This window comes from Belonocnema kinseyi, chromosome 1, assembly GCF_010883055.1.
Source record: "Belonocnema kinseyi isolate 2016_QV_RU_SX_M_011 chromosome 1, B_treatae_v1, whole genome shotgun sequence".
In the NCBI taxonomy this organism is placed as follows: domain Eukaryota; kingdom Metazoa; phylum Arthropoda; class Insecta; order Hymenoptera; family Cynipidae; genus Belonocnema; species Belonocnema kinseyi.
In genome coordinates, this window is record NC_046657.1 from 93,419,942 (window position 1) to 93,447,002 (window position 27,061).

The window sequence follows — 27,061 nt, forward strand, 5'->3', positions numbered from 1 at the left end:
GGACAACCGCCTTCTGCATTTTTCCCGCAAGTGTTCTAGCATATTGTTGACACGCAGAGATGCTTTTTAGGCCATTAGCAAGTGAAAGCTTGGCACCTCCAAAAGCACCGATGATAAGGACGACCAGTTTAACAGAATATTCCGGGTACAATCGTTGCAACTCCCTTATAAGGTCTCGATACCTCTCATTCTTTTCATTCTCCTTGGCTATGATGTTTTTGTCAACTGGCGCCAAAAAATCGATAACGAACATGGTTCGCTTCTCGAAGTCAAGGAGAAATATGTTAGGCCTCGAGTGTGCAACAGAAACAATTGTTGAGAATATAAAGTTCCAGTATATGCAGCACTTCCCATTCTCGACAATTGACTCAATTTCCCTAGGAGCATTTAGAGGAGCGATATTAAGGTGAATGCCGTAGGAGTGACAGAGATGGTAATTAAGCACTCTTAGTGCCGCATTGTGCCTTTGAATGTAGGTCGTTCCCGCGTGAGTTGGACAACTAGATAGTATGTGAGCTAAATGCTCGGGGTGTGCATGGCACGCCCTGCAGCTATCATCGGAAATGTCTTGGCTCAAAATGTGGCGACGGTATGTTAAGGTGGAAATGACACCGTCTTGGCATGCAAAAATGAAACCCTCTGTACCAGACTTCAATCCAGGCGATTGAATATATATATTTAATGCATTTATATATTTGAGAATATTTGAAATACTGTGAATTTGTTGAATGGAAAAAAAATAATTTTTGGACTTTCCATTCTTTTTTATGCCGTCAAAATTTGAATGTTCGATTTTTCAAGAAAATTCAAAAAGTTGTTACGATAATCTTGTAGGGTATTGAAAAAAAATTCTGTTGACTATTTTCATACCGTGCGTTATTTGGCTTAAAATGTTCATTTTCGTGTGTGTTTTAGAATTTTGTAAATGCTGTAACTATGGTAATTTGCGGTTTTATAAAAAATCTTGAAAAAAGTGGTCTCAAAAATATTCAAAATATGCTCACTTTTTGAAGTTTTGTCCAAATTGGCTTGCTAACGAACTTAACCTTTAGTTAAGGACACGAAAAGAGTGTACTAAAGGCCAATCTAATAGAATGATTTTTTCAAAAGTCACGAAACAGGGACATTTGACAAAAACTGGGGGGTGTCTTGCACGGTGCACTTTTCTATTACTTTTAAATATGTAAATGAGTTTCTGTTAATTTACAAATTCTTGTAAGGGCACGATTTTTAGTGCATAAAAATAACATAATCTATCAATTTAATATTCATTGTAATGTTAGAGAATCTGACTGGAAAGTTGCATAACATAAACGTTAAATACCATACTGAAAATGGATATTGGTCAGTGTCAGTAAAAACTTAATTTTGCTGTGTAAGCTGTGCAATAAACTTTTTCTCTTCCAAAAATATATATTTTCATATTTGAAACGTACATTTTCAACAACATAAAGTTTTTCTCCATGCTTATCAAATGGAAAACTTTAGAGAATTCCAGGCTCCTGATATTTATAACCGCATTGTCTAAAAATTTCAGAGTATGCATCTTTTTCTCAATTTGGCAAAATATATTTTAGGCAGTGTAAAATGAATGAGTGAAAGTTGCACAGAAAAAACTGGGGGTTCGGTAATGTTGCGACTCAAGTAAAAGTTGGCATCCTTTAGAACGGAGATTACAGTAAAACTATTTTTGGGGGTTCCTGTTTAGTTCATTTATATTCGATAGATGACCAATTACTTATTCCCAGGGGGAAATTTACAACCGGAACAGTACCCCGCTAATACCGCCGGTCGGAGTTCGGTAACGGCGCGGTACTGTTAGAATATTGGCAGTACTACTGGCTTTATATCGGTAAACCCCTAATGATAACAATGTTCTGTACTGACTTGCAGTATTTAGCCAGTACTGAACTAATACTTACATTTGCTACTGGTGCGGTACCCTCTGTTAGTACTGGCTCAGTACTGGCTCAACCAATACTGCAGACTCGGCGAGGTACTGACCTGTGTTACTGGGCCAACACTTAATTTCACCACTAGGCCACTACTACAGATTACTACTGGGCAGGTAATGGTCAGGCTCCAAGTGATAACGAAGGTATCCCAGGCAGAAATACACCACCGGCCCAGTACTGGCCTAGTAACCCCCGTCGGAGTTCCAGTACTGGCTGTTTGCACTTGGCCTTTACTATTCCAGCACTGGCTTGTAATGCTTGGCGGTACTGGCCTGTCAGTACTGGCGCAGTACTGGCAAACCGTTGGCGTACGAAAATGCCAGAATTAATTTTAAAAATGATCAAAAATTATTTAATTGTTTCAAAGACCATCCATTCATCATCATACGATTGCATACTGTCCGAATATTATTTATGATTGCAAAAATATAATTTTCAAACTATTTGTTTGATTTTAACACCCACTATTTCGATAATCTAAAGATATAACAAAAAAGTTATTTAAAAAAAAAATAATAATTGACTGCTAGTATTCTGTCAATATATGTTAATGGCACTGCTTATAATGAATACATATATTACACTTTTACACATTAAATTACAAATAATATTTCTAACGCTACGGGGTTTCGAACCTATATCTATATATCTAAATCTGTCGCCTAGCAGTCGGGAGTGCTAATCACTGCACTAATCCGATAAGTTGAAACTCTATGAAAAAGCCATCCTCATAAGCTACAGTTCAGAAAAATTAAAACAACAATTTTTCAACTCTTTTTATTCGTTAATCTTTTTATCACCATACGACATTAAATATATATAAAATAAACTAACTGTTCACGGAAATATAAATAAAATAATTTTAAAATAAATTATTTAAATAGATTACAATTTTTCTTCGTGTAATATTTTATTTTTTCACGTTTTAGACCATTTTAAAAGTTTTGATAATAACGTATAATGAGCATGTAATATTTGTATCGACGGAACTTAGAAATTTGACCACGTTGCGCAACAATTTTTTTAATAACAATTTTCTTTATACCTTCTTGTAACGGTTTTCTTTTTAGGTGTTTTAGACTATTCTACAACGATTAAGACATACAACATTTATAGACGTGTTTTTTTTAAGTCTATTTTTGTACTACTGGCATAGTACCGTCCCGGTCGTGCAGCCAACGTTCTGCCATACTGGGCGAACCACCGGCTGCCTGTACTGGTCGGCAGTATCGGACCAGTACTGCGCCAGTAGTGAACTCCGGCACACTACCGACATTTTCACCTGGGAACATGAATAACTGTTCTGTTTTGAAAATTCACATTAAAAATACGATTTTTCGTTAAAAAAAAAAAACATTTTTTGAATTCTAATTTTAAATACAATTAGTGATAAATACAAAAGAATACGCCAAATGCTGGCGAAACGCCCGTACCAGTATTTCAACAGATATGTATACCACTCCTAAGCCAGTAGTACACTAGTATGATGCCAACCGTTCTTTCAACGCTTGTCTCAGTATTTGAACAGTAATACGTATCAGTACTGCTCCAGTAATAGACTCAGTATCACGACAGCCCCTGGCTGAACTCTTATGTCAGTTGTCAATCAGCACTTGAAGTTGGTGTGTGGCCACTGATACTTCAATCGCAGGGGAAACGCCGGTACCAGTATTTCACCAGTAACGTATATCACTCCTCAGCCAGAGGTACGCCAGTATGATTCCAACCGTTGTTTAAACTTTTATTTCAGTATTTTACCAATAATCCGTATCAGCACTGCGTCAGTAGTCGACCCAATATTATGCCAACCGTTGGCGTAACACCTGTGCCGATACTGCGCCAGTGGTGACGGTCAGTACTAGGCCAGTTGTAAACCATCATGATGTCAACCGTTGGTTGAACACTTGTGTCAGTATTTTACCAGTAATATGTATCAGTAATGCGCCAGTAGTCGTCCCAGTATTACGCCAACCGTTGGCGGAACTCCTGTGCCGGTATTGCCCCAGCAGCGACGGTCAGTACTGGGCCAGTTGTAAACCAGTATGATGCCAGCGGTTCGTTGAACTCTTGTTTCAGTATTTTACCAGTAACACGTATCGGTACTGCAAACGTAGTATATCAGTATCACGCCAACCTTTGGCGGAACACCCGTGCCGATATTACACCAGTAATATGGGTCATTACGGGGCCAGTTGTAAACCAGTATAATGCCAACCATTGGTTGAACTCTTGTGACAGTATGTTATCAGTAATATATATCTCTACTGCGCCAGTAGATTACCAGTATCACACCAACCGTTGGCGGTTGGCCAGTAGTAAACCAGTACTATGCCGATGGTTGGCACAGTACTAACAGACAGTACTGCTATTTATTCTGAATTACAACTGGCTTGGTACTCTGCCGGTCGTGAACTCCGGCTAGGATCCGACTTTTTTTCCCACATTTTCAACTATGCGTGTACCGAAAAGCGTGGAACCACTTTAAAATAAAAGATTACAATAAATAATTATACAGATAAATACTAACAATAGTTTTATTTTTTAATCTGATTAAACTGAATGATACAAGTATCTAACTTCTTGAAATAATTAAATATTAATCTAATGTTGCAAGTGTATATTATATAGTTTTAAATAGCGCCGCGCTTTTCATTGCATGCTTAGTTGAAAATGTAGGATTTTCGAACTAACCTTAAAAACTCTCACATATCATATGCGTTATCTTCCTTTGAAGAATGACTATTCTTGGTTTTTTGTAGTTTCTTTATAAATGTTTCCCTTTTCAATACGATTTAATTCATATTATACAGTAAAAGGTGTACCATTAACTCGTAAAATCACAATAAGTCTCTCATACAACGCATACTCTGGTTCCTTTTCAGCAAGATAAGTTCCTTTTGGTTTCAACTCTCTTGAAACCAAAAGTCGGTTCTGTGTTCGGTAGTGTGTGTCGCTTACTGCAAAAAGGTGGCTGTCGATGCTTATCGACGTGTGCGACAACACATCGGTAAGATCATCCGAATAAGTTCCCTCGGAAACTGCAACCGAGTGGTCACGAGATCTCACGAAGCATGATAAGGTGCACCGTGCATGTGCGTGCATAAACGTACGCTGTTGAAAAGAAGAGAGGGGAATGTAAGGGGTTGTAGAGGAGAGGAAAGGGAGGAATGGTGGAGATACACGAGGGTTGGAACTGGGAATGATATTGGAGGGACGGTGAAGGGTGAAGGGGTTTGCTATTGATCTCCCCCACCAAGTTCGCATGAGTCTCGCCAGTGCTGGCAGTACGAAAATTCAGGAGGATACGATCTTTAAATCAAAGTTTAAAAGGATATTTCCCTCATTTCGAAAGATCAATCAAAACATAAATATAGTGTTATTGCTATGTGCAAAGTAGGGCGATTATCAATTTTGTTCTTTAATAATTTAATATCTAGAGATTATAAGTAGTTATGGTTTCAGGATAGCAATGTTTTTACGGTTATTAAGGACATTGCCAATGTCTCAGCTGGAAATTAGCTACTGGAAATGTACTGCGCCAGACGATTTACGGTACTACCCCGGTACTGGAAAACTCCCTAATAATAAGTTAGGTTCTTGACTGGCATACTACTGGCGAAAAACTGGCATTGTGCCAAGCCTGTCGTGTGAAGAGTACTGGCCCTTGCATCACTGGCCTCAGCAGTACCATTCACACTACAGGCTTGGTACCAGACCAATACCAATAGTATGTTAGTACAGAACTGAGTTATCATTAGGATATTCACTAGTAGGGGAGTGACACTAAAATTGTAACCAGGAGTATTATGGCTTTTAATGCAATAGTTACCGTAAACCAGGACGAGTAGCTATAAACTTTTTAAAAATCGGTAAAGGCAAAATAATTTTCTTTTCACATTGAGCTCAATTTTCGCTCAAATCCAGTATACGGGATCTGAGTTTTCCAGAAAGGGAAATAAATTTGTCTAAGAACGCCTAAGGTTACAGATTATTTAGATATTTTAACTCAAAGCTAATGTAGATAATTGAACTCAGAGATAGGTCTCCCTGAAATAGTTCCTTCGAGAATTTATGTCGCGTCGCAACTAGGAGTAAAAGGAGCTGTAAAAGGAGTAAACGGTCGCTCAGGCGTCAACAAACAAAAGCGTTTTCTACTAAACGGCCCTCTATCTGGGTAATTCCCCACTTCCTCCACCCCCAAAACCGGCCCAGTCTCAGAGTTTCACTGTACTAAAAATCGATTGCTCCTGTTTAAAACTTAGTTAAAGCAGGTGATATGTACCTGAAAAGAGTGTTTCGTAGCCTGTATTTAAAATTCTACCTTATCCTATCCTATAGGCGGGAGAAAAATACGAAGGACGAATGGACACCCAACCGACACTTTAAGGGTTTCAGCCGAGGGTTAAAAAACCCCAAAAAGCAGTAAATCGTCATTCGTGTCTTTATAGTTGCCAATAAAAAAATAAGTTACCGTCTGTGTTGATAAAAGTGCAACTCATATCTACTATCAATATTGAAATTATTAGGTATTGTCAATAAGAACGTAACACCTGTAGCCTATATTAAACCTATATTAATACAGGTAGAGAAAAATAAAATTCGAAAAATTGGGACTGATTCCTGTATCTCGAGCAAATCGGATCCAGGATAAATTTTGCTAGAAGAGTACTGGGTACCCAGTGCTCTATCCAGAAAGAGAGTGCTGCCTATACTGCCGTACAGACTAAAAAGATTCATATGTCCAATCTGACTTTTCATATTTTGCAATAATAAATTGATTTTTCAAACGATTTCTTTTAGAAAATGGACATGCGATGTTTTACTAGTCGCGGAAAGTCAAAAATACAAGCCAAAAAAAACAAAGTCGCTTGCGGCGATGCCTTTGCCGAAGAGCTCCAGCGCAGCCTCAAAATACGACATCAAAATATACGTAAGGGACACTATGTATTTAGTGGCTGTTCCGAACTTACCCGAACGATCGTCACAAGTGTATAGCCAAATTTAGCCGGGACTTATTTCCTGTGGATTTCCGATCAGAGTCGGAGCTAATTCACAAGGCTAAAAGATACGTAAGGGCAAGTGATTCTTTTCATTTGACAATTCGCGCCGCACTCGGTCACCTTTAGAACGCAAAAAAGACACAAAGTTCTTTAGGTTCTTTTTCACGTGTATACTGATGCCGTATTGCCTTCCTTGTACAACTTGTAGGACACGCAAAGTGCTTTATGTATCTTTTTTGTTGTATTTTTCAACATTTTCGACTGTCCTCATTTATAAACAATCGTTTTTGCAATAAATATGAATAATTAAGATATTTTATTAACACAGTTAGATGCAGCTTTCTCTTACGAATCCAAAGATACCAAAAACCCATTTTTCATAAAAATGTCACTTATGTATCTTTTTAGTTTGGACGGCAGTATGTACGTACATACTTCAAAATTAGTATTTTTATCAATTTTGATTTTCGATTGCAAACATTTTCACGTTCGTTATGACATTATAAAATCAAAATGGCAAAAATACAAAAAAAAAATATATTTTTAAGACGAAACTCCAAGAGAAATAATGCCCACGGCCCTGATTGTTTATGGTGCGGCGAGTCCCGAGATTGTACGAAGCAGATCAAGCGTACCCCCGAAACGGCTTCTATAGCGTGACTGCAGTGTAGAATTATAATTTTACAAACTTTTATCAAAATCGAACGACCCAGTGCAGATCCTGATATTTCTGATGTACATACGTATTTCTGACCCACGATTTTTTGGAAAAGGCAGGCGTGCAAAGTTTAATTATTTCTTTGACTAGTCACAGGGGTGCTTTTTATCAATTTTTTAACTTAAAGATCAAACTTTCGCCTATTTTCACTGTCGTATTCGTAATCATACTGTCATAGTACATGGGTATATGAGTTTCAAATTAATCGGAGGTATTCCATTTTCGGAACTTTACCCGCCGAATGCTTCTTTCACTTTTTTCAATATTGGAAAGCTCTTTTTATTTTTTTTAGCACAAGTCATTATTTGAAAACTGATTTAATAATTGCAGCAAAAAATAATTAGCAAGCTTTAAAAATATTTGTTTTATTAAATTATACTATTATTCTTAAAATTTTTACTACTTTTATACTTGGCTGTATTTTTTTTATTTTGCAAATTTTATTACCTTTAACATGAATAAATAAAATACAGTGAGACCTTTCTATAGCCCTTCTGAGAATTGACGCCGCGGCGCAGGTAGGTGTAACAGGAACTGCGCGAGGTTTGCGGTTGTCACTCAAGCGAACACTCAGGCGTGAAAAAACAAAAGCGGATCGGGCTAAACTGAGTTATTTCCCACCCACCGCCAGCCCCAAAATCGGCGCTATAGAAGAGTTTCACTGTATTAAAATACATGTAGATATTTGGCGGATTTTTTTCATATGTAATGTTTTCTTTGGAATTTTATTAACTTCTTTAGTATTATTAACTAATCCAGATTTACCGTAATCAATTTCTGTGTCAAAAAATTTGAAATACAATTGTAATCTACAGTTCACTGTTTCTTAAAAATTAAATTTTTTATTTTTGGGCTTAGTGCATTTCTCCAATTTTAAATTATATCATTCAAACTTACATAATAATTTTTGTCAACATTTGTTTCCAAAATTCTGGTAAAAAATCAGTCTAATTTAGTCCATGATTCGTCTCGTTTGACGGTATCAATTGTACCGCTTTAATTGAGTTTTGAATTGAAAATTACACTTTGTAATTTACGTACCATATAAGATATTTCCATCTCACTCCGTGTGTATCATAGTTATTTCGTATATTAGAACCTCTTCTTGTTATCAACGCTATCACTTTATCAATAAACCTTCATGCCTAAATATAAACTCAGCCAGGCTAAATATACGCTGAGTTAAAAATTGTAATATACAATTATCAATCATTGTCAAACGCCGATCCACAAAAGTATACGCTGAATTCGTTGTAGTTTTGAGCTGTGACATTTTTGAACCACGAAAAAAAGTGAAGGCACAATCCCGCCGGAAAAAAGTTGCCTTGCTCAATCATGGTACAAAAATAGGTCAAAAGTGTTTGACGATTTTTCAAGAATGGGACGTGTATGGATCGTTGATGTGGCCATGTCCCATGCTAAACTTAAAATATTAATCTAGCACTCAATTTAAGGGATTCCACAGTTTAACTTGTATAAAAACGACAATAGCGAGTTCCGCTATTAATAAAACCTTACTAATTCTTTTTTCTTGTAATTTAAAAAAAAAATTAGGCATTACTCCAAAGGTGAGTTTCAGAAATGTATTAAAATTTGTTTAAATCGATCATTTATAGTTAAATAATATCTACACCCCAAAGTTTGATCTGCAGATAATAAACATTTTTTAGACTTTAGCCATATAATTTCTGATTCTAAAGAACAAGTGGGAAAAAGAGGTTTGACATAAGAAAATTTTTGAAAATACCATAAGCATGGGGTTGCCGCAAAAACTCGAACGACTAGGACTACCCAACCCAATGTCACTGTGCACACACTTACTTTTGAGGAATTCAAAGATTCAAAAGAATTGATAGATTTCGAGGCATTTATAGAATTCGAGGAAATTATGTAATTCGAGGAATTCGTATAATTCGAGGAATTCATGCAATTTAAGAAATACATAGAATTCAAGGAATGCTTGGAATTCAAGAGATTTATAGAATTCAAGAAATGTATGGAATTCAAGAAATGCTTAGAATTTAAGCAATTTAGGTAATTTAAGGAATTCATGGAATTTAGAGAATTTACGGAGTTCAGAAAATTCATGGAGTTAAGTTATTCGGAGAATTTAAGAAATTCAGGAAAAATGAGGAATTTAGAGAATATTAAGATTTTGGTAGAAATTGTTGATGTAACTAGTTGGCTTTAGGGTCGGGTAAATTGAAACTAATTAAGTTGTTTCAAACGTTTCGGCAAACAATGGTGGCCCTCATCAGTCAGTTTTATTAAATATGTAAAAAGTACACAATATCTTGTAGGGACGCAGTTTTACAATGGGAAGCATTAATCTTAAAACATTGTTTTATTTAATCGAAGTACAATTATTGATGAGAAAACAATATCAATATAGTCGAAAAAAATATTTTTCCACCAATTTTTATTGAATGAACAACATTTTAAACGTAAAAAGTTCTTTACAAATTATTTTTCAGTGACGTATATGTAATTAAATTAAATTTTTGTTTACATCAAGAATTTTTACAAAATTAATTTTTGAGGGTCAATATAATCCCCCCAGCGATAATATTAAGAATTCCAAGAATTAAAAGGTCTTTGAGAATGCAGGGAGGAATTCTGAGAATTCAAAGAATTCAGGGAATTCTGATAATACAAAGAATTCTGAGAATTCTGTCAATTTAATGAACTTTGTGAATTCTAAGTATTACGTAAACTCAATTGATTCCGTAAATTCAATTGATTCGGTAAATTCAAAGAATTATGTGCATTTAATGAATTCTCTGAATTCAAAGAACTCTGTGAAGGCAATGACTTCTATAAAATCTATAAATTTAATGCTTCTGTGCACTGCCGGAATTCCTTTAATTCTTTGAATCTCTTAAATTCTCTGAATACCCTTAAATCTCTAAATTTATCGAATTATATGAATTCCTTGGATTACCTCAATTCCTTGAATTTCACGAATTCCTTAAATTCAATGAATGCCTTGAATTCTCTGAATTCATTTAATTTGCCAAATGCCTTGAATTCGCAGAATTCTCCGTATTTTAACTTTAGAAATTCTTTGAAAGCGAGTGTGTGTAAAGTGACATTGGATGTAGGGTCGGCCTAGTCGATCGCGTTTTCGTGTCGGCCTCGGGCTTACTCAATTTTCAAAATTCTGCACACGTCAAAACTCTTTCCAATTTTGTTCTTTAGAATTATAAATTTTCTAGCTGAAATCTAAAAATATTTAATATCCTTAACTTTTGGTTTTCATGTTTAGAGCCAATTATTAATTTTGGTTTCACAGAAAAAACAGAAGATAAACTTTACATCGATTTCCGATGAAAGATTCGCTGCAGCAAAAATTAACTTTACCTGATAAACTTTAACCAAATATAGGTGAAACTTTCTTTTGTTTTTCCATGACAACACATGTATTTTGAAAAACGCGAAGTTGTCTGAATAAGACTTTATCCCTCTAAAAAATTTCTTGCAACAATTTATATCATTACTTTATTCTGTGTTAAAAAAAACGTAAAACTAGATCAATTTATGTGAAATGATAAAAAGAGAGAATTTTTGTAAGGTTTTAGTTATAATGGAACCTGATATTGTTGTTTTTATGCAAGATAAAATCTAGAATTTGTCGAATTTATTATTAGATTAATCATTTAAGTTTAGCATGGAACGTGGACTCGAAAAATTGTCTCTCCACAAAAAAATCGCCGATCCTCCAAAGTACACCAAAATCAAAGTTCAATTGAGTTGCAACAAATTTGAGCAACCCAGATTCATGATGAGAATCTAGGGGAAAAGCATCATTTAGAGACTGTTTTTTCTCATCCAGAACAACGTGAAGTGTCGTCTACATTCAGTCACCTGTCAAAATGATTTTGTCGGGCGTTATGGTATTTACGTGAAATAGATGTTGATAAGCAGGTAAGTTGTAATAATAATTACCTAACTTGTAACTTCCTCCCATTTACCAGTGACTATTAGTGTCTGGAAATAAAAATTGTACTTGGCATAGTATCATTTCCAAATCTTAGGTTAGTCGAAACCGAGATGACATTCAAACTACCAAAGCCGGAATGTAAAAACTAAGTCGTGACTGCCTGCATAGAAATTGATGCCTGTTCGTTCGAAGAAATTGCCTCTCGATTTTCTGTATTCAACAAAGTGAAGTTAGCTGGTGGTTGACGAGAAAATACCTAATTATATATGTAGACGGTTATGACTTTTTCTATACATGCCGTCTTTAGGTTAAATGTTGACGGCCATGACTAACCTAATATTTGGAAGTTGCATTAGGAAGTTATAATTTTATTCTAAGTGACTAGTAAGCACTATTAAATGAAAGAAAGTTGAAAATTGGGTAAATATTATTCCAATTATAGTTTGCTTATTAAAAATTTTTTAGTCTAATATCGTAAAGCGAATAGTTGCTTTGACAGGTGTTCTGGTGGCTGACTGCGCGGTTCAGTAGTCCACAACTCTCAACATGAGCCAAAATTTAGTCTCCAAATGATACCTTCCCCTGGACGCGCAGATGTACAATTACGTTCAGACGATTAAATTTGAGAATGAAAATTCTCTCAAATGCTCATTGGGAGACCAATGAAATTTAAGCTGCAGCAAATTTAACACCAGAGTTTTTCTATGCCCGGTGAATGTTTAGAGAATATTAAAATTACTCTCTAGCCTCTATATTTGAATCAGTGATTTTTCACTGCGATGAAACTTACGGATGTATGTTGCAAAAATATTTTTTAATCATTGTTACTGATTTTGAGTCCAAATTCTTGGTTATTCCCTAACGATTCTCTGTGAAGATATAAGAACTTCTATCTTATAGGTCTCTTGTCGTCGCTCTCTCTTTATCAGTAAATCCTCGTGTTTAAAAATGTTTAATTATAAACTTTTGAACAGGATTTAAAATTTAAATATATTGTACTATTTTTGTCTAATGAAGTTTTATTTTATTTTAAACAAAAAATAATAAAAAAATCATAATTTTTCGGATTCAAAAAAATTAAGCTTATACTGCAAATTTAAGTTTATAGTAAAGTTATTTTATTATTAAAACAACCAGGTATGTATTTTCACTTATCTTATTAACAAAGCAACCAGAATTCCAGATGTGTGTTGCCCGCTGTTTATCGAAAATATTGTAGAGCTTTTAAAAAGCAACGTTGGAACTATCGTCTAATTTATATCCAGGCACACTAGCGAGCCTGGTGGCCGCAAGTGCCAGTCGCTGTTTCCATACCTCAAAAAAATGAGACGTAGAAAAAGTAAGTCTAGCTTTTTTCGGTGCGCAGGGAACGATCAAATCAAACATAAAATCACATATTCTAGCACCTTTCGATTAAAGTTGGTTCAGCCCCACCGTGAATTGTTTGTACTACACGGAGAAAAATGGATGTCCACATTTAAAATTTAGATAATCAGGGCTAGCATATTTAATCTTTAATTATAGGACAGCCATCTAGATATTAAAGGTTATTTCGTATGGGTATTAAAAGATGTATGCATGTATGTCACGCAAAGCTTTCTTCACATCGAAGTTTTTTTAGAGAGGAAATAGAACTTTTATCAATCATTTTACTCTGCCCAATCAATTTACAGCATTCTTATTACCATCCTATGACCAAACTATTAATAATCATTACACTTGTACCATGACTTTAATATCTTGGATGTTTCAGGATAAGATACCGAAAGTTTCAGTTTAACATAAAAATGTTTTTACGTCTAATATTTTTAAAATATAGTAAATAATACACGATAATATCTTTATACTTCGTAATACTATCTTATGCTTAAAATATCTATAAGTTTGAACATCCATTTTTCGCCGTGTGCCAATTTTGTTTTGTTCTTGTTGAACCACATTTGTGTCGATTGGCCAAAGCCCAAAAAAAAATCAGCACTAAATGTATTGAACCAATGTGAAAATTTTGTTACAAAAATACTAACAAACGGGTTTCCATATTGTTGAAAATTGAAATACAGCGCGGAGAGAAATGAGATTGAAGAGTTGCATATTCAGTACGCGAATTGTTTAATGATTACCAAATAGATGGAATAGATGCAGAAGACACGGGAAGGAATGTAAAACTATATACACTAATCATTAAAAGTTGTAATCTCTCCTGCATAAAACCTTAACTTTTAATATTTTAAAGTTATTGTTTACATTTCGTACATTATGAACCTTGATTTAAGTACGTTAACTTTTGCACAAATGAAAAACTAAAGTCTCTCCTAAAAAGTGTTTTTTCTCAAAAAAGAATAGAAAGCCAAAATTACTATACTTTCTAGCATCAATAATGGAAATCTATATATCGTTGCTCAGTTGTCGGAAGGACTGCTCGGGCAGCACCGAACCGAAGCCTGCTTGTATGATAACATAAGGACGTTTAGTGCCTCTGACATTAGCATCCAGAATACCAAATTGCAGAGAGAAGCTGATTGCCGATTTAGAAACCCGGCTTCAATTCTCGGCAACTACGTTTTTTTCATCTAACACGAATTTTTCTGTTTCAGCAAATAAATGTTCATAATTTAATGTTTAAAATTTAGTGAATACATGTAAGGGGCTTAATTTCTCAACTGCCCCAACTTTAAGTCCTCTTCAAGTGATGGGGGGGGGGGGCGGGGTAAAATATTCAACCCCAACGCCTGCACGGGTATTTTTAAATGCCTTTTTTTCTCCTTCGCCTTACTTTCTCTTTTAGAGTTTTAAATTTTTATGAGGGTTTTTAAATTTTTGTTTTCACTCTTTCATTTTATTCTATTAACCATCTTTTTTTATTTTATAGCATTTCTTAAACAACTTAATCGTTTATTTATTTTTTTTTCACAATTTAGGGTATTTTTTTTTAAATAGTCCTTAAAGAAAGCTTGACTTTTTGGCTTTAAGAAAGGTCATCAGTAAAAAAAATGGTCTAATTGATAGTTTGTGAGATTGAGGCCTCGATGTGAAGGCAGTACTAATGATCATGCTCAAGCGCAACCCTTTAGTATTCCGCAGACTAGTTTGCAAGTCTGCCATTTTTTCAAAGAGTTCAAGTTTATTCAGAAAAACACGAAATCAACTAATAAACCATTTAAGAATTTTTTTGGCGGGTCGGAGGAAGATTAAATTATTTTTTATTTCTTAGAAACAATTAAAAAGTGCAAACTACTCTCTACAGAAGTGATGTCGATTTTTCTTAGTATGAATGATTTCTTACTATTACATTTCCTCAGTTTACATTAATTATTGATTTTTCATACACAGTCTTCTAAAAATTTCATTTTATGAACAAATGTTTATTTGAACATTTTCATAGAAACTCTTATAACGATTATACTCGACCTTGATTTGATACATTTGAGTCAATTTCGATTACTAACTTGTTTTCCAATTTTCCAACTTATTCTGAAACCAAAACTCTAGAGAAAAAATTGTTAGTCTTTTTTCGTTTTTTTGGCTACTATTTTATATCTATTTTTCATGAATCTGCACAAAAATTGTGAACTTGAAATCTCATGAATTTTGTGCCAAGATGCAAGCATCGTTCATCAAGAATATCAAATACACTCTTTCGGTCGGAGTATCAGGCATCCATTTTCACAATAGTTATCTAATACAAAGAGGGAGATTAATTGATACATGTGAGCTTGACTATAATTTGTAATAACTTAAACCATGAAACGGTTGCTGCTTTTCTCTGATAAAATATAATTGTTGAATATCTTAAGAAGCATTTTCATCGTGAAAAGTTTTATTATGTCACATTTGGAGCACTGCATCCTTTTGAAATTAAACTAATTTCGTCTAACAGATAAGCAGATTCTAAGCAGAACCTTAAAAAATTTTCCTATCCAGAAAAAAGGTGAATTTTTTCTGAACCTATACGTACCTCGAATAGGAAGAGTACATCAAAAGAAAAGAAAGGTAGTAAAAAAAATGATCCTTCCTCTAAAAAAATTCATATAACCAGAAAGAATATCATAGAAAATGCGACTAAAAAGAAAGCCGGTAAGAAGAAAAGGTGAACCAATTATAAAATGATGTGAAGTGAGAAGCAAGGGGACGCACAAAAAACAAGCACCGCAAATAGTGAGATGTATATCTGAAATCGCCCTGCCACCTCCACGTTTCATGACTATTAAAAAACATATATAAATATCCTACATTTCGAAAAGAAGTAAAAATAAAATAATTAAAATAAAAGAGTGAAAATAACCTTTCTAAAACCCTCATCAAAAATGTGGATCGCTAAAATAGACAGGAAGTTACATGCCTTTAAAAATAACTGCGCAGGCGTTGGGGTTGAAAATGTTACCCCTCCCCCCATCACATGGAGGGGGGTCATTATTTACTGTTAATAATATAGGATGTAATACAGGACTGATTCCTATTCTAAACTGGACCCTGTACAGTATGTTACAGAAGTGAGAACGTCGACGAACTGTAATCTGTTTAGTTGCCTGAAGTAGGTAATACCGCGATTGCACTTGAAATAATAACTTATTATTTCAATCTCAAATTTTGTTGCATCGCCAGTTCAGTAATGAATATTTCGACTAACAGCACTAAAGACTGAATTTTTTAATTCAATTTTTCTCCGTGATATTCCTTGAGGACAGTGGAACCTTTTCAAATCTTCTTTTCTAAAAGTTTCCATCTTGCGATGGTATAATTTTACAGCCAGTCTTAACTTCACTCCGCACTACTTTACATATGCAATATTTCGTCCAAATATAAATCTACATCGTTCAAGAAGGCGATTTTATCGACCTTAATTCGATTTTACCACTTGAGACACGCAGCGATTTTACAGTCGATTGTAATTTAACAAATAAATTTGCGACAGCTTCTTTATAATTATATTAGAAATGCAATGTTCTTTTTGACGAGTACTTTTTCCCAAGAAGTCATAATCCGTACGATGGGGCGGGTGGCAAATTCCCATTCAAGTGCATTATTAGTAACAATAAGGTCGTATTCAAAAATCTTTGTACGTGTGGCCCATGTGTGATGTGAAATTCAACCCAGCTGATAGAAAATCCTTGTATAGGAACCTCGAAAGATCCTTGTGTACTGTACAGGTTCGCATACTCGAAGCTGTACAGGAAATGTTTGAACTTTTCCTGCTCGAGGATTTAGTGAAAGAAACTGTACACGACTCTGCAATGGAACTTGCACTAAGAAAGAAACCTTTGGAAGGATCATGTACAAGTTCCTGTACAGAAACGAGTTGTTCAAATTGTGTTTCCTGTCTTCATCTTTTCATCTACAATTTACATGATCATGTACATACAGTTTCCTTCGCCAAATTGCTGGACAAGAATAATCACCATTAGAGTCCCTCCAGAGAAAATCTGGACAACGGGCTATAAATAGAATTTGTCATCGGTTCGGATGCAACAGTGTCCACCATATTTTGTCATCGAAATGGAACATCTTCAGACGTGAATTTGAATTTAAACCAATACGTGATTGCCGTGTACGCGAGTTAAAGAGCAGCAATCACAGCTCAATCCACCTTGTCCAGATATACACGAACCTGTACAGGAACATGTGCAGGATCCTCTTGAGGTTCCTGCACAAAGATTTTCATCCGCAAAAATTACCTGTGCTTTCGATTCAACAATATTTCATAGCCAATGAGATTGTAATCATTCATACCACATGTTTAAGCCACTCGTATCGATAAGTCTTGATGCCTAAATAGAAAATTATCATTACTAGATATTAAATGCGTTTATGTGGTAATTTCTAGCCCGTTGTGATGAACTTGCGAGACACCCTTTATCTTTCTCTCCGCCGATAGCAGGCGAGGCTTGGCGGGAGTATCCGATCGCAGCCGAGGTAAAAGGACCCGCGAGCGTCGACCGAGCTTGGAGGCTTGCGTCTCGATCTGAGCATAGTATCAGTCAGTGCATGCTTAGCGGCCGGTCGGCGTGTGTCGTCGCTGGTCATAGCGCACTCTCACACTGACGTCTGGTTTGCTCGCGAATCCGTTTTTTCCGAGCTAGGCACGATCGTGCTCAGGTCCACGGCACCGGGCCCCGGGGCCCGGGGCCCTCGTTCGGGAAGCTCTGTGACCATGACCCCAACAAGTCAACCAAACCTCTCCCCGAGTGCTCCAACTTGTGATTACTCCATCGAGATTCCACTGGTAGGCATTAAGCAAGAAGCCGGCCAGAGGCTTAATCTTAATTAAGGGCTGAGGTGAACCAACACAATACCCCCCAACCGCAAAGCAGATTCATTGAAACAGATAACCGAGGCTTTCGTGATTCGTGACTAATGAAACATTCACACCTTCTACCCTACAGATGTTTCTTGACTCTGCTAGGATATCCCCATTTTCTGAAATCAATGTTCGCTTTAGAAAATAATGTCCTAGAGGTGAAAAAAGGCCTCTCTTTTGGTTGAAAATACCCTCGCTGTGGGGAAAAAAGTACGGATTGGCGAAGAGGTTCGTTGAAAGCTGCTCTCAACTGCTCATGCTCGTGCTTTAGGTCTTTTAAGATTGATGGATTTGGTGCTTTCGAAGAGGTGATGACCCCTTACCAAGAAGAGGTCTTTAACTTCTTTCAGAACATTTATGCTGAACATATATGGGGGTTCTTTCAGTAACTGGGAGTAGATGATTCTTGACACACTGCTTGTGAAATAAATCCTTTTGAGGAATCTTTGACCATTTGAAACGTATGATTTTAGAAAAGGATTTATAGAATTTCGGTATATGACCCTCAATTAGATATATAGGTTAACTTAAAGTATTAGAGATCTTCAGATTATGGATACAATATTTAAATTTTTATGAAAATACTAGAACTACAGCTTAGTCCTTTGGAATGTTTTTTTGAAAGAATGATTTATAAGATACAAGGTGATGTCTCTTAGCTAGAAGATCTAAAAGTTATCCACATAAAGTTTAAATTCGAAATTTTTTTGCTCCTACTAACGGGTTTTTTCACGTGGGCAAAAAATTATGTCTTCCAAATTTGAGCAAAATCGGCTCATACCATTTCAAGTTTTCCATTAGATTTATATGGGGTTCAATTTGTATGAATGATGAATCGATATAAATTTCTCACTATTCGTCAAAATCTCTGATCTACCGAAGACCACAAACTTGTTTCAAAGCCACAAGAAAGTTTGAGCTAAAAATTAAAATTTTCAAAATACGTTTTTGATTTTAAAAGCATGTTACGGTTCATGGTGGCTAAAATAGTTCGACGATAAATTAAGTAGGTTTTTTAATTTTTGCAAATTTTTCTTCCAATAGAAAACTTCAAGTGATGTGAGGGAGGCGAAAATATTGAAAAATTTGGCTGAAATTTGTATGTAATAAAATTTTTTTAATTGACCTTGTATTTAAGGATCATCCTACTGTAGACGGTGTTAATATTTACTATAATGGTTATTTTCTTCGTGTATCGGTGATCACTGTGTTAAATGCTACATTGCTGCTTATTAGGTCTGAAAATTAAATAGTTAGATGTTCTTTTTTTTAGTGGAACAGATTTTTCAATTTACCAAAAATCTGAGGAATAATTATTTTAAGGAATTCTACGTAGCCGCTTGAATACATGGAACTGTTTGAGGCTTCTTTTTCAACCGCAGAAGTCTATCTTCACTTTCACACTAATACCAATATTAAATCCTGATCCTTATTGGCCCGAGGCTCTTTCAGTATTTAATTTAGACACGGTTATATAGATTTCATAATTTTTTCGACCAAACTGATCCAGATGTACATCTGCCTGGTATATATTACTGACCTTAGATTAGCAAAAAAAATTTTTTTTTATATGATATTCAAATTCAATTCTACATCAATTTAAATCACCATGTAAGAAATTTTGGAAGCAATAGAATCATAATATCTTTTTCGAAGTGGTCCCAAACAATTTCTTGCATTTCAGTTCTTAAAACTGATTGGCTAATGAAACATTCTTTCGACCAAAAGGAGCGAGCCAATTATTCTGTTAGTGAACTCTTCAGACTCTCCCTCCATAAGCGGAGTGGCAGCGTAACTCGAATTAGATATCGCTTGACAAGTACAGCTTCAGAATGCACCTCCTCACACAGAACTCAATGGCAATAGGCAGAAATGTGGAACAATGGCACAAATTAGGTCACATCAAGTACAATGTTCAATGTATGGATTCAAATTACATCTTCAGTTGCATGTGGCTGATGCAAGTCTTCATTTATTGGTGTCGAACAAAAGAAGGCCTATACTTATACAGCACAAGGTGTATACAATATTCTGTCACCATAATAATTATGTATATTAAACCAGGAGAGACTATTGTAATGAGAGAAGCATTTCATCAAGGCAATATTTCTGATCGTTTCCAATTAGTTCTTCATATTTTATCATTAGTTCTCTACATATGTCATTATTTCATTTCGTGTCAACGCAGTTATTAATTGTTTTCTAAAAATATACCTTGATATATTTAACAATGGAGTGAAAAAAGATCTATTTTGCACAGCGAGAGGTTCGATGACACTTTCATGAGGAGCGAATATTTGAAAACAAATACACGTGAGCCTCGTAGTTACTCTGTTTGAAACAGCCCCTGACAAGTGTTTGACGCAGATGTCTGCCAGTGATCACTACAAGCACCCATGTGAGGCTTGAAGATTGATCGAGGTCGGGTTTAGTACCAGTGGACCTATCGTCAACTACATACGTAATGAAAGAGTGAGCTGAATTTCGACAGAGGTGGTGAAGTTTAGTGTCCATATTTTAAAGGATCGTGAAAGCCAAAACGAAGAAAATACAGCGAAAAGAGGAGGTGCGAGAGACGCGAAGTGGAAAGGGGTGGTGAGTAGGATGGCCCGGATTCGAGACGCAAAAAGTTTATGGACCAAGCTTTATCTGTTGTGAGGAAAGTGGGGATTCGTTGTCCAGGTCAGGGAAGCTCGCAAGGTTATAGCTAGGTGTAGAGGCGCAGCACTTTAGGAGGGATTAATTTTGATTGGAAAATTTGAGTTTACCTACAGTCTACACTTACGACCCTTGATAGCCTAATTAATCTGCATGCCTAATTTTTCCAATAAAGAAATATGCAAATCTCCATCATGAGTTAATAATGTTCAAAGGCCTACTTTTTCTCTTTCACTCTCTCCCTATTTGTAGCTCTATCAGCATTAGTTATTTTTTCCTTGACGATAACATCCTAAGATTTGTCTCTGACCTTGGCACGAATTTTATAAAAGTTTGGAAAGCATTACATAACATAAACTTTTCAAAACTCGTTGATGGTCCACCCTAGTTGATTAAATGGTGATAATGTGGTGAAGGTCGTGGAAGGTGGGAAGAAAATCCAAAGAGGGAAGAGGCAGCAGAAACGCTAGAGACACAAAACTGGCGTCCAAGACACGTGAGAAGGGTTCCCACGGGACTCGGACCCGTCGAAGAACAAATGGAGGCTCATTGTCCAGTAGAGGAAGTGCAACCAGCATGCAATGTGGCCTCTGCGCGGTAGTAGCCGGTCTTTTTCGAAGAGCAATGTGCATCGCTGGTAGCAGAAGGGGCTCTGGAGAATCCTGCTACCAAGAACTGACCTCGGAAGTACCGACCTATACCCAGCAGACGACCACTGCGACCACCGAAACGTGCCTCAAGTCGTCCTCATTTACCGAAAAGGTCAAGGAAGTTGTCCAAGAGGTGAGAATGTGCACTGAGTTTTAACTAGTCGATGTCACTTCGGTGAACACGATAAGGAACCGAACGTTCTTTTTCCAATAATATAACGCACTCTGTAAATGTGAGTTTGCAGACAAATACTAACTGAAATAGTGCGAATTCGTTTACCGATTTTCTTATGTAAGCATTTCTACTAATAATTAGTACATATAGTTTTAATTTATACTAATTCAATTATTAATTGCTCTGTTATAGTAATTGAATTATATAGTCAATTTTGAGTACGTATTAGTAGAAAACTACTTTCTAAATATGAATCAGAAAAAAATTAATTCATTGAAATAGTAGTTCGACATTTCACTGATTAATCAGTAATTTCGGACTTATAAACTAATCAGTTCAGTAACATCAGAGTAAATCATGTGAAGCATAACCTCTACATTTTTAAGTTAAGCGTGGTTGTTACTTTTTTACTTAAGTAGCAAGAAGAATAACTTAATGTAATAAATTTTTTAATATTCTGGATGTAAGTCTGCTGAATCAACTGCGAGATAAATATACGGTAACTCGTATAGACTATAGGAAGTACTTACTTAAAGGGGTTTGTACATGAGAGTCCAATATTGAAATAAAAATAATATGTGAGGTTTTTTTCCATTTAAAGGATCGGAGCTTTCACCTTTTTTAATATTTGGTCATATTTATGGGTTTTAAGTTTTTACTATAATTCTTTGATTGAATGTAATAAAACATTATTTTATTATGATTGCTAAATTGACGTGGTGCAGTGCCGCCAACCCTCAAAAGTAGTTATTTTTTTAATCAATAAGTAACCTTTCACTGATCAGTGAAATTTCACTGCTTCAGATTTAGAGAGTACTTATTATTTGTACTGAAGCTTGGTGAATGACTTGACAATATTTCAATTATTAGTTTTCAATGAATTCAGTGCTCAGTAGTAACACGTAACTTCTAACGAAGTTACTGAACAAAATTATTTTCATGTGTATCTTTGTAGGAATTCAGCTACTTTTTGATACTGTTAACTTGTAACGTAACTTTATTTACTATTTTTGAAGTAACTTTTAACTTCAAGTTTTTCACTTTGGCTATACTTCCGAAAAGGTCACCTAAGAAATTTCACTTCATACTTGGCCTATTGGTTCCTTTTGTATCACATAATAATACATTTTTTTGAGTTATACATTTTGGTCAAAAATCCTTTGTTGATTCATTAAATATGGTGAGAATGACAAAAAATGAATTGAAAAAACTACTAAATTGATAAGAAATTGTATCAGTGCCAGCACTACCATGCTCAATATTACCCTTCCGCTTATAATTAAAAATTTTAAAATATTAGAAATGTGGCATGATGGCTTATTTTTATTCGAATGCTTCGGATAAAAATAAATGTTATGTGGGGGTCACGTGCAGTTTGGACAGCCATTCTAATGTTAATTAAAGTGTAATTTAGTGAATAGAAATTTCTGAAGATGACATTGCGTTATACATAATGCAGCGCCATCTTCAGAACGTTCATCTGGCGTTTGCTGATTAAAGTCCGACCAGTTCCTGGCTAGAACTTTTTGGTCTTTTTATTGTAATCAGGTCATAGTCAGTCATAGTGACAAAGAAGTTCTAGTGAGATTCTGACCACTGTTCTAATTGAAGTGGGGACAAATGTGGCGATTTCTATATATGCTGAAAATCCTTTTGGGACTTTTTTTCAATGAATGCGCGCAATTTACCATACACGTATTGCAATTTCACTTTACGATACCGGTATTGTAATTTTGCCTTACATTGCCTTTAGTCTGTCTAGCGGATGAATGTCCCTCTATATAAGTAAAATGAGAATTATGCACTGCCATTCTGGTAGTAATGCAATCAACAAAGAACCTGGAAAATTTCGATGTCATAATATGAACAAATTTGTGAAGTTAAACGAGTTCGTTTTTAAATGAAATGTTTATGCTTCCAGTTAGATTTTTTACAGTTTAAAGCGCTTTTAATGATAAAATCTTCAATTTTAAAAACTGATTATAAAAAAGGTTAACTATCGGGGCTCAAATTTTAAAGTTTTAATTTTGAAGCCTTTGAATCTAAATTTTTTAATGATTAATACTGAACGTCGAGAATTTGAAAATGTTTGAATTTCAAGCCTGCTAGCAGATCACTGTTTCGCTTATTGTATCTTTTTTATTTTTAAAGTAACTTCCAATCACTTTTTCAAATCATGGTTTAAATTGCAAGCATTTAAAAGTCAGTATGTTCATATTAAAGTAAATGTAATTATTTCGTTTAAATTTCAAATTGAAAAAAGTTGTTCAATTAAGAATTCGATGCATTAATGTTTAAGAATTTTTAATGCATAACATTAAAAACTCAATCATTTTTATTCGGACTTGGTACATTAGATAATTTAAAATTGAATACGTTTGAAATTTAAGCAGATTTTGAATAGAATAACGCTTCAAGACTAAAAATGGATTGATTTAGAATTATTAAGGTGTGGAAGTTAAGTAATTTAAGGCTTTCAATATTGAAATAATTGAATTTTAAAGTTTTTAAAATTGATTTTTCATCATTTTAAAATGTAACCGTTTCAGGTTCCTCAAATTTGTGTTAAAAAGAGAGTCTTAATTGATAGCTGCGTATATTTAAGGTTTAAGGTTTTATTGATACCAAAAATAGGTCGCTGGAAAAGTATTTAATTCATTTTATAAACTGCAATATTATGACTGATGGTCTCTTTCAAAGGACACTTAATTATTTTTAATGAAAAAAATACGATTTTAATCAATGCTATTTTATCTTCTCGAAAAAAAATATTCTCTAGAACTTAACTTCACTCTATTTAAAAAAATTAATATGTTAATGGGTCAGATTATTAAAACACAAACCCGAATAGCAACTAGTCTGAAAATTCTGTTCTGAATTTTTCAGAGTTGTCAGTATATCAGGAATTCGAAAAATGGTCGGCAATCTTTTTGAGACGAAGAATCGTTCTATTAGGAGTTTAAAGTAATAAATTTGAAACACTTTTAAGGTTGAAATATTTTGTATTGAACGCCTAATTTTGAACGCCTTTAAATTTACATAAGACATCTGTAGCAGTCCGGTAGAAGAATTTTCCTAATTTTAACGATATTTTATTCTAAGTTCAGACTTGTATGGCCCAGGGAAAAATTAGTTGTATCGTGACAACAGCACTAATATTCTACTCAAAATTACCTTTCAAATCAGCCGAATAACTTTTTTAAATGTTGATTTTTTCAGGTGATATTCATGATTTGAGAAAACATAGAAAATTTGACTCTGTAACTGCTTTAAGTTTTCGAATACAAAATGTAAACTTTAATTTGCACTTATTAGGCTGAAAATTACAATTATTATTTTTCAAACGTATTGTACAATTTTTCTGTGTCTTAAAAAAAATTCGAAATATTAGGTTATACTTTCATGTATGATTTCCTATAATAGTTCTAATTTATGAGATCCAAGTATAAAATTGTTTTTGGTGACTGTAAAGGATGTTTGCGGGGTCTGATTAAAGTTGGTTCCGACTTAATTCATAAAAAAACCTCGAGCTTTTTGCATACTAAAATTGGAAAAAAGGCTGCTAACAGCTGACAAATATGTGGATTATAACATCAAAAATTATAACCACAAGCTATAACCAATAAAACTGTTTGCACTCAGCAGACCTTCTATCCAATTTTAACATAAAAAAAAGATCTAGATTATCTTGGTTGAAGTATTAGAAAAAAGACAAAATTAATGAAAGGAAAGGCATGCAATTTTTATAATAAAATTTTGCACCCACCCCCCAGTTTCTCCTTTTTTTTATCTGTGTTAGTTAAGGGGCTAGTACACAAATAAAGACCCTTTTTTCAACAATTATTTTTTGGTAGTAGACTTTATTAAATAAAAGTGGGTTGCTCGATCCAAAAAGATTCTTAAAAAGCACATGCGTGGGTATCGGATGAACCTCAATTATTAAAAAACATTTAAAACTGAATTAATGGTAGAAGTTTTTGTGTTTTTGACCGTTTTTTTGCAATGTAAATTTTTTAAAAAAGTTGTTAACTGTTAATGAAAAATTATGATCGAGGGTCATACGATAGCGATACACCTTATCAAAATTTCCTCCAACTTTAAGACAAATCGGCTCAGTAGATCGGCCGGAATCGTGGCCGCCAGCTTAAAAAACCCTGTTTCGAGAAAAACGCGTTCAAAATTTAACCCTTTGAAGCACAGCGTATCATATATGATACACAGAATAAATGTAACTATGGGCAGTTTATGGGGACTAGAAAAGTGAAACTCGGTAATCTTGGGTTTTCGAGGACGCTGAAAACGAATCCGGCGTAAAAATTGCAAAATTAAAAATGGCGGATCCAATATGGCGGACGAAATATATGAAAATTGATCCGATTTGGTACATGTTTGCTACTAGGGGGTTTTCAGGGTCGCTGAAAACGGATCCAAATGACTAAACAACCCGCACTACGAGTGCTTGGGGGGCCTCGCGGCGTATTTCGTTTTTCAGCCACTTTTAGCACGCTTTTAGATAAATGTTGGATTTTATCCTATTTTTAGATGTATATAGTGACCAAAAATAAGAAAAAAAATTGTTGGATTTTTTGAAAAATCATTTTCCCATCCCAGCATATTTCATCAACTTTTTTTAGTTTAAGCACGTCTTCACTTTGTCGAATCAGGGCCGAGCTTCAAATGCCGATGTATGTATGTAATGATCTTCAAGTTTAAAACTTGAACTTAAGGTCGCCTCTAATCTTTTAATATCGATCTAAACATCGTCAGTAATAGAGACAGCTTATCGCTACCATGCTCTTAAGTCAAGGGCCTTGTTACGAATTTGCATTTTTCCTTCACTGAGTAGAAATAGACTGTAGGTATAGGTTGCGCTTTAATTCGCACCCAACACCTTGCACGCGACCCTTCCGGTGTTATTTCTGCAACGGTTTAACTTTAGCCAGAGTCGCTACTATGGGGTGAACGGAACGGTACAGGCCTCCGTCTAAGGCTAAACTCAAAACTTGAAAGCTAAAAGGTGAACGAAAGTGCAGGAAGTTACAGTATTCTCCAACGCAAACAGAAAACAGTAAACTCGTTTACGACATGACGTGGGCGACATGCGAGCACTGCAATAGTAATATAAAATTCCATTCTCGAAGAATAATAGCCAGTTTTATGATTTTGCGATCTTCCTATTTATAATATATTTCACAGTGAATGAAAATATCAATGCAGGAATATTTTCATTGAATAGAATAGTACCTAATATATTGTAGTAGTACAAAAATGTAATTTAGATTTTAATATTAATAAATGAGGAGTTCAGGAATGCTCATTTTTTAATAAAGGTCTTGCTCGGTGTTCTTACTTTGAATAAAAAATGTTGAGGCGCATGAATGTTCGTCAAATTCTACATTCCCTAATTTTAATTTTGACAGCATTGCATTTACTTTGCTCTAATTATAAATTTCTGTTACCGACATTTACCGACATTCGAGAACTTCTAATGGTGCGTGTCTGTGCTAAATTTAGAAGCTTCTAAATAGACGAGACCAGAGTGTCACACGCCCTGCGCGCGTCAACCCCCTCTTTCACGATTCATTGTTCCCCTAACATTTTCTTCAAATTCTTTGCGTTCATTATTGTTTCTATCCAAATATCTATTTTACTTTTAAAGGACGAAAATAA

General features: G+C 34.9%; 1 protein-coding gene across 2 annotated transcripts in view; it reads left to right on the forward strand.

The window, feature by feature from the left end:
• The window catches only part of LOC117167690, a 377,025-nt gene that overhangs the window by 210,025 nt on the left and 139,939 nt on the right, over positions 1 to 27,061 (forward strand). The window contains exons 1-3 of one of the 2 annotated variants that reach the window (XM_033353192.1): positions 17,611 to 17,833; positions 20,276 to 20,503; positions 20,983 to 21,349. The exons of the other annotated variant lie outside the window; for it this stretch is intronic. Coding sequence (XP_033209083.1) covers positions 21,143 to 21,349 — 207 coding nt within the window. The 5' untranslated portion in view covers positions 17,611 to 17,833; positions 20,276 to 20,503; positions 20,983 to 21,142. Of the gene's footprint in view, positions 1 to 17,610; positions 17,834 to 20,275; positions 20,504 to 20,982; positions 21,350 to 27,061 lie in introns of those variants that run through there. 2 annotated transcript variants of the gene reach the window in all.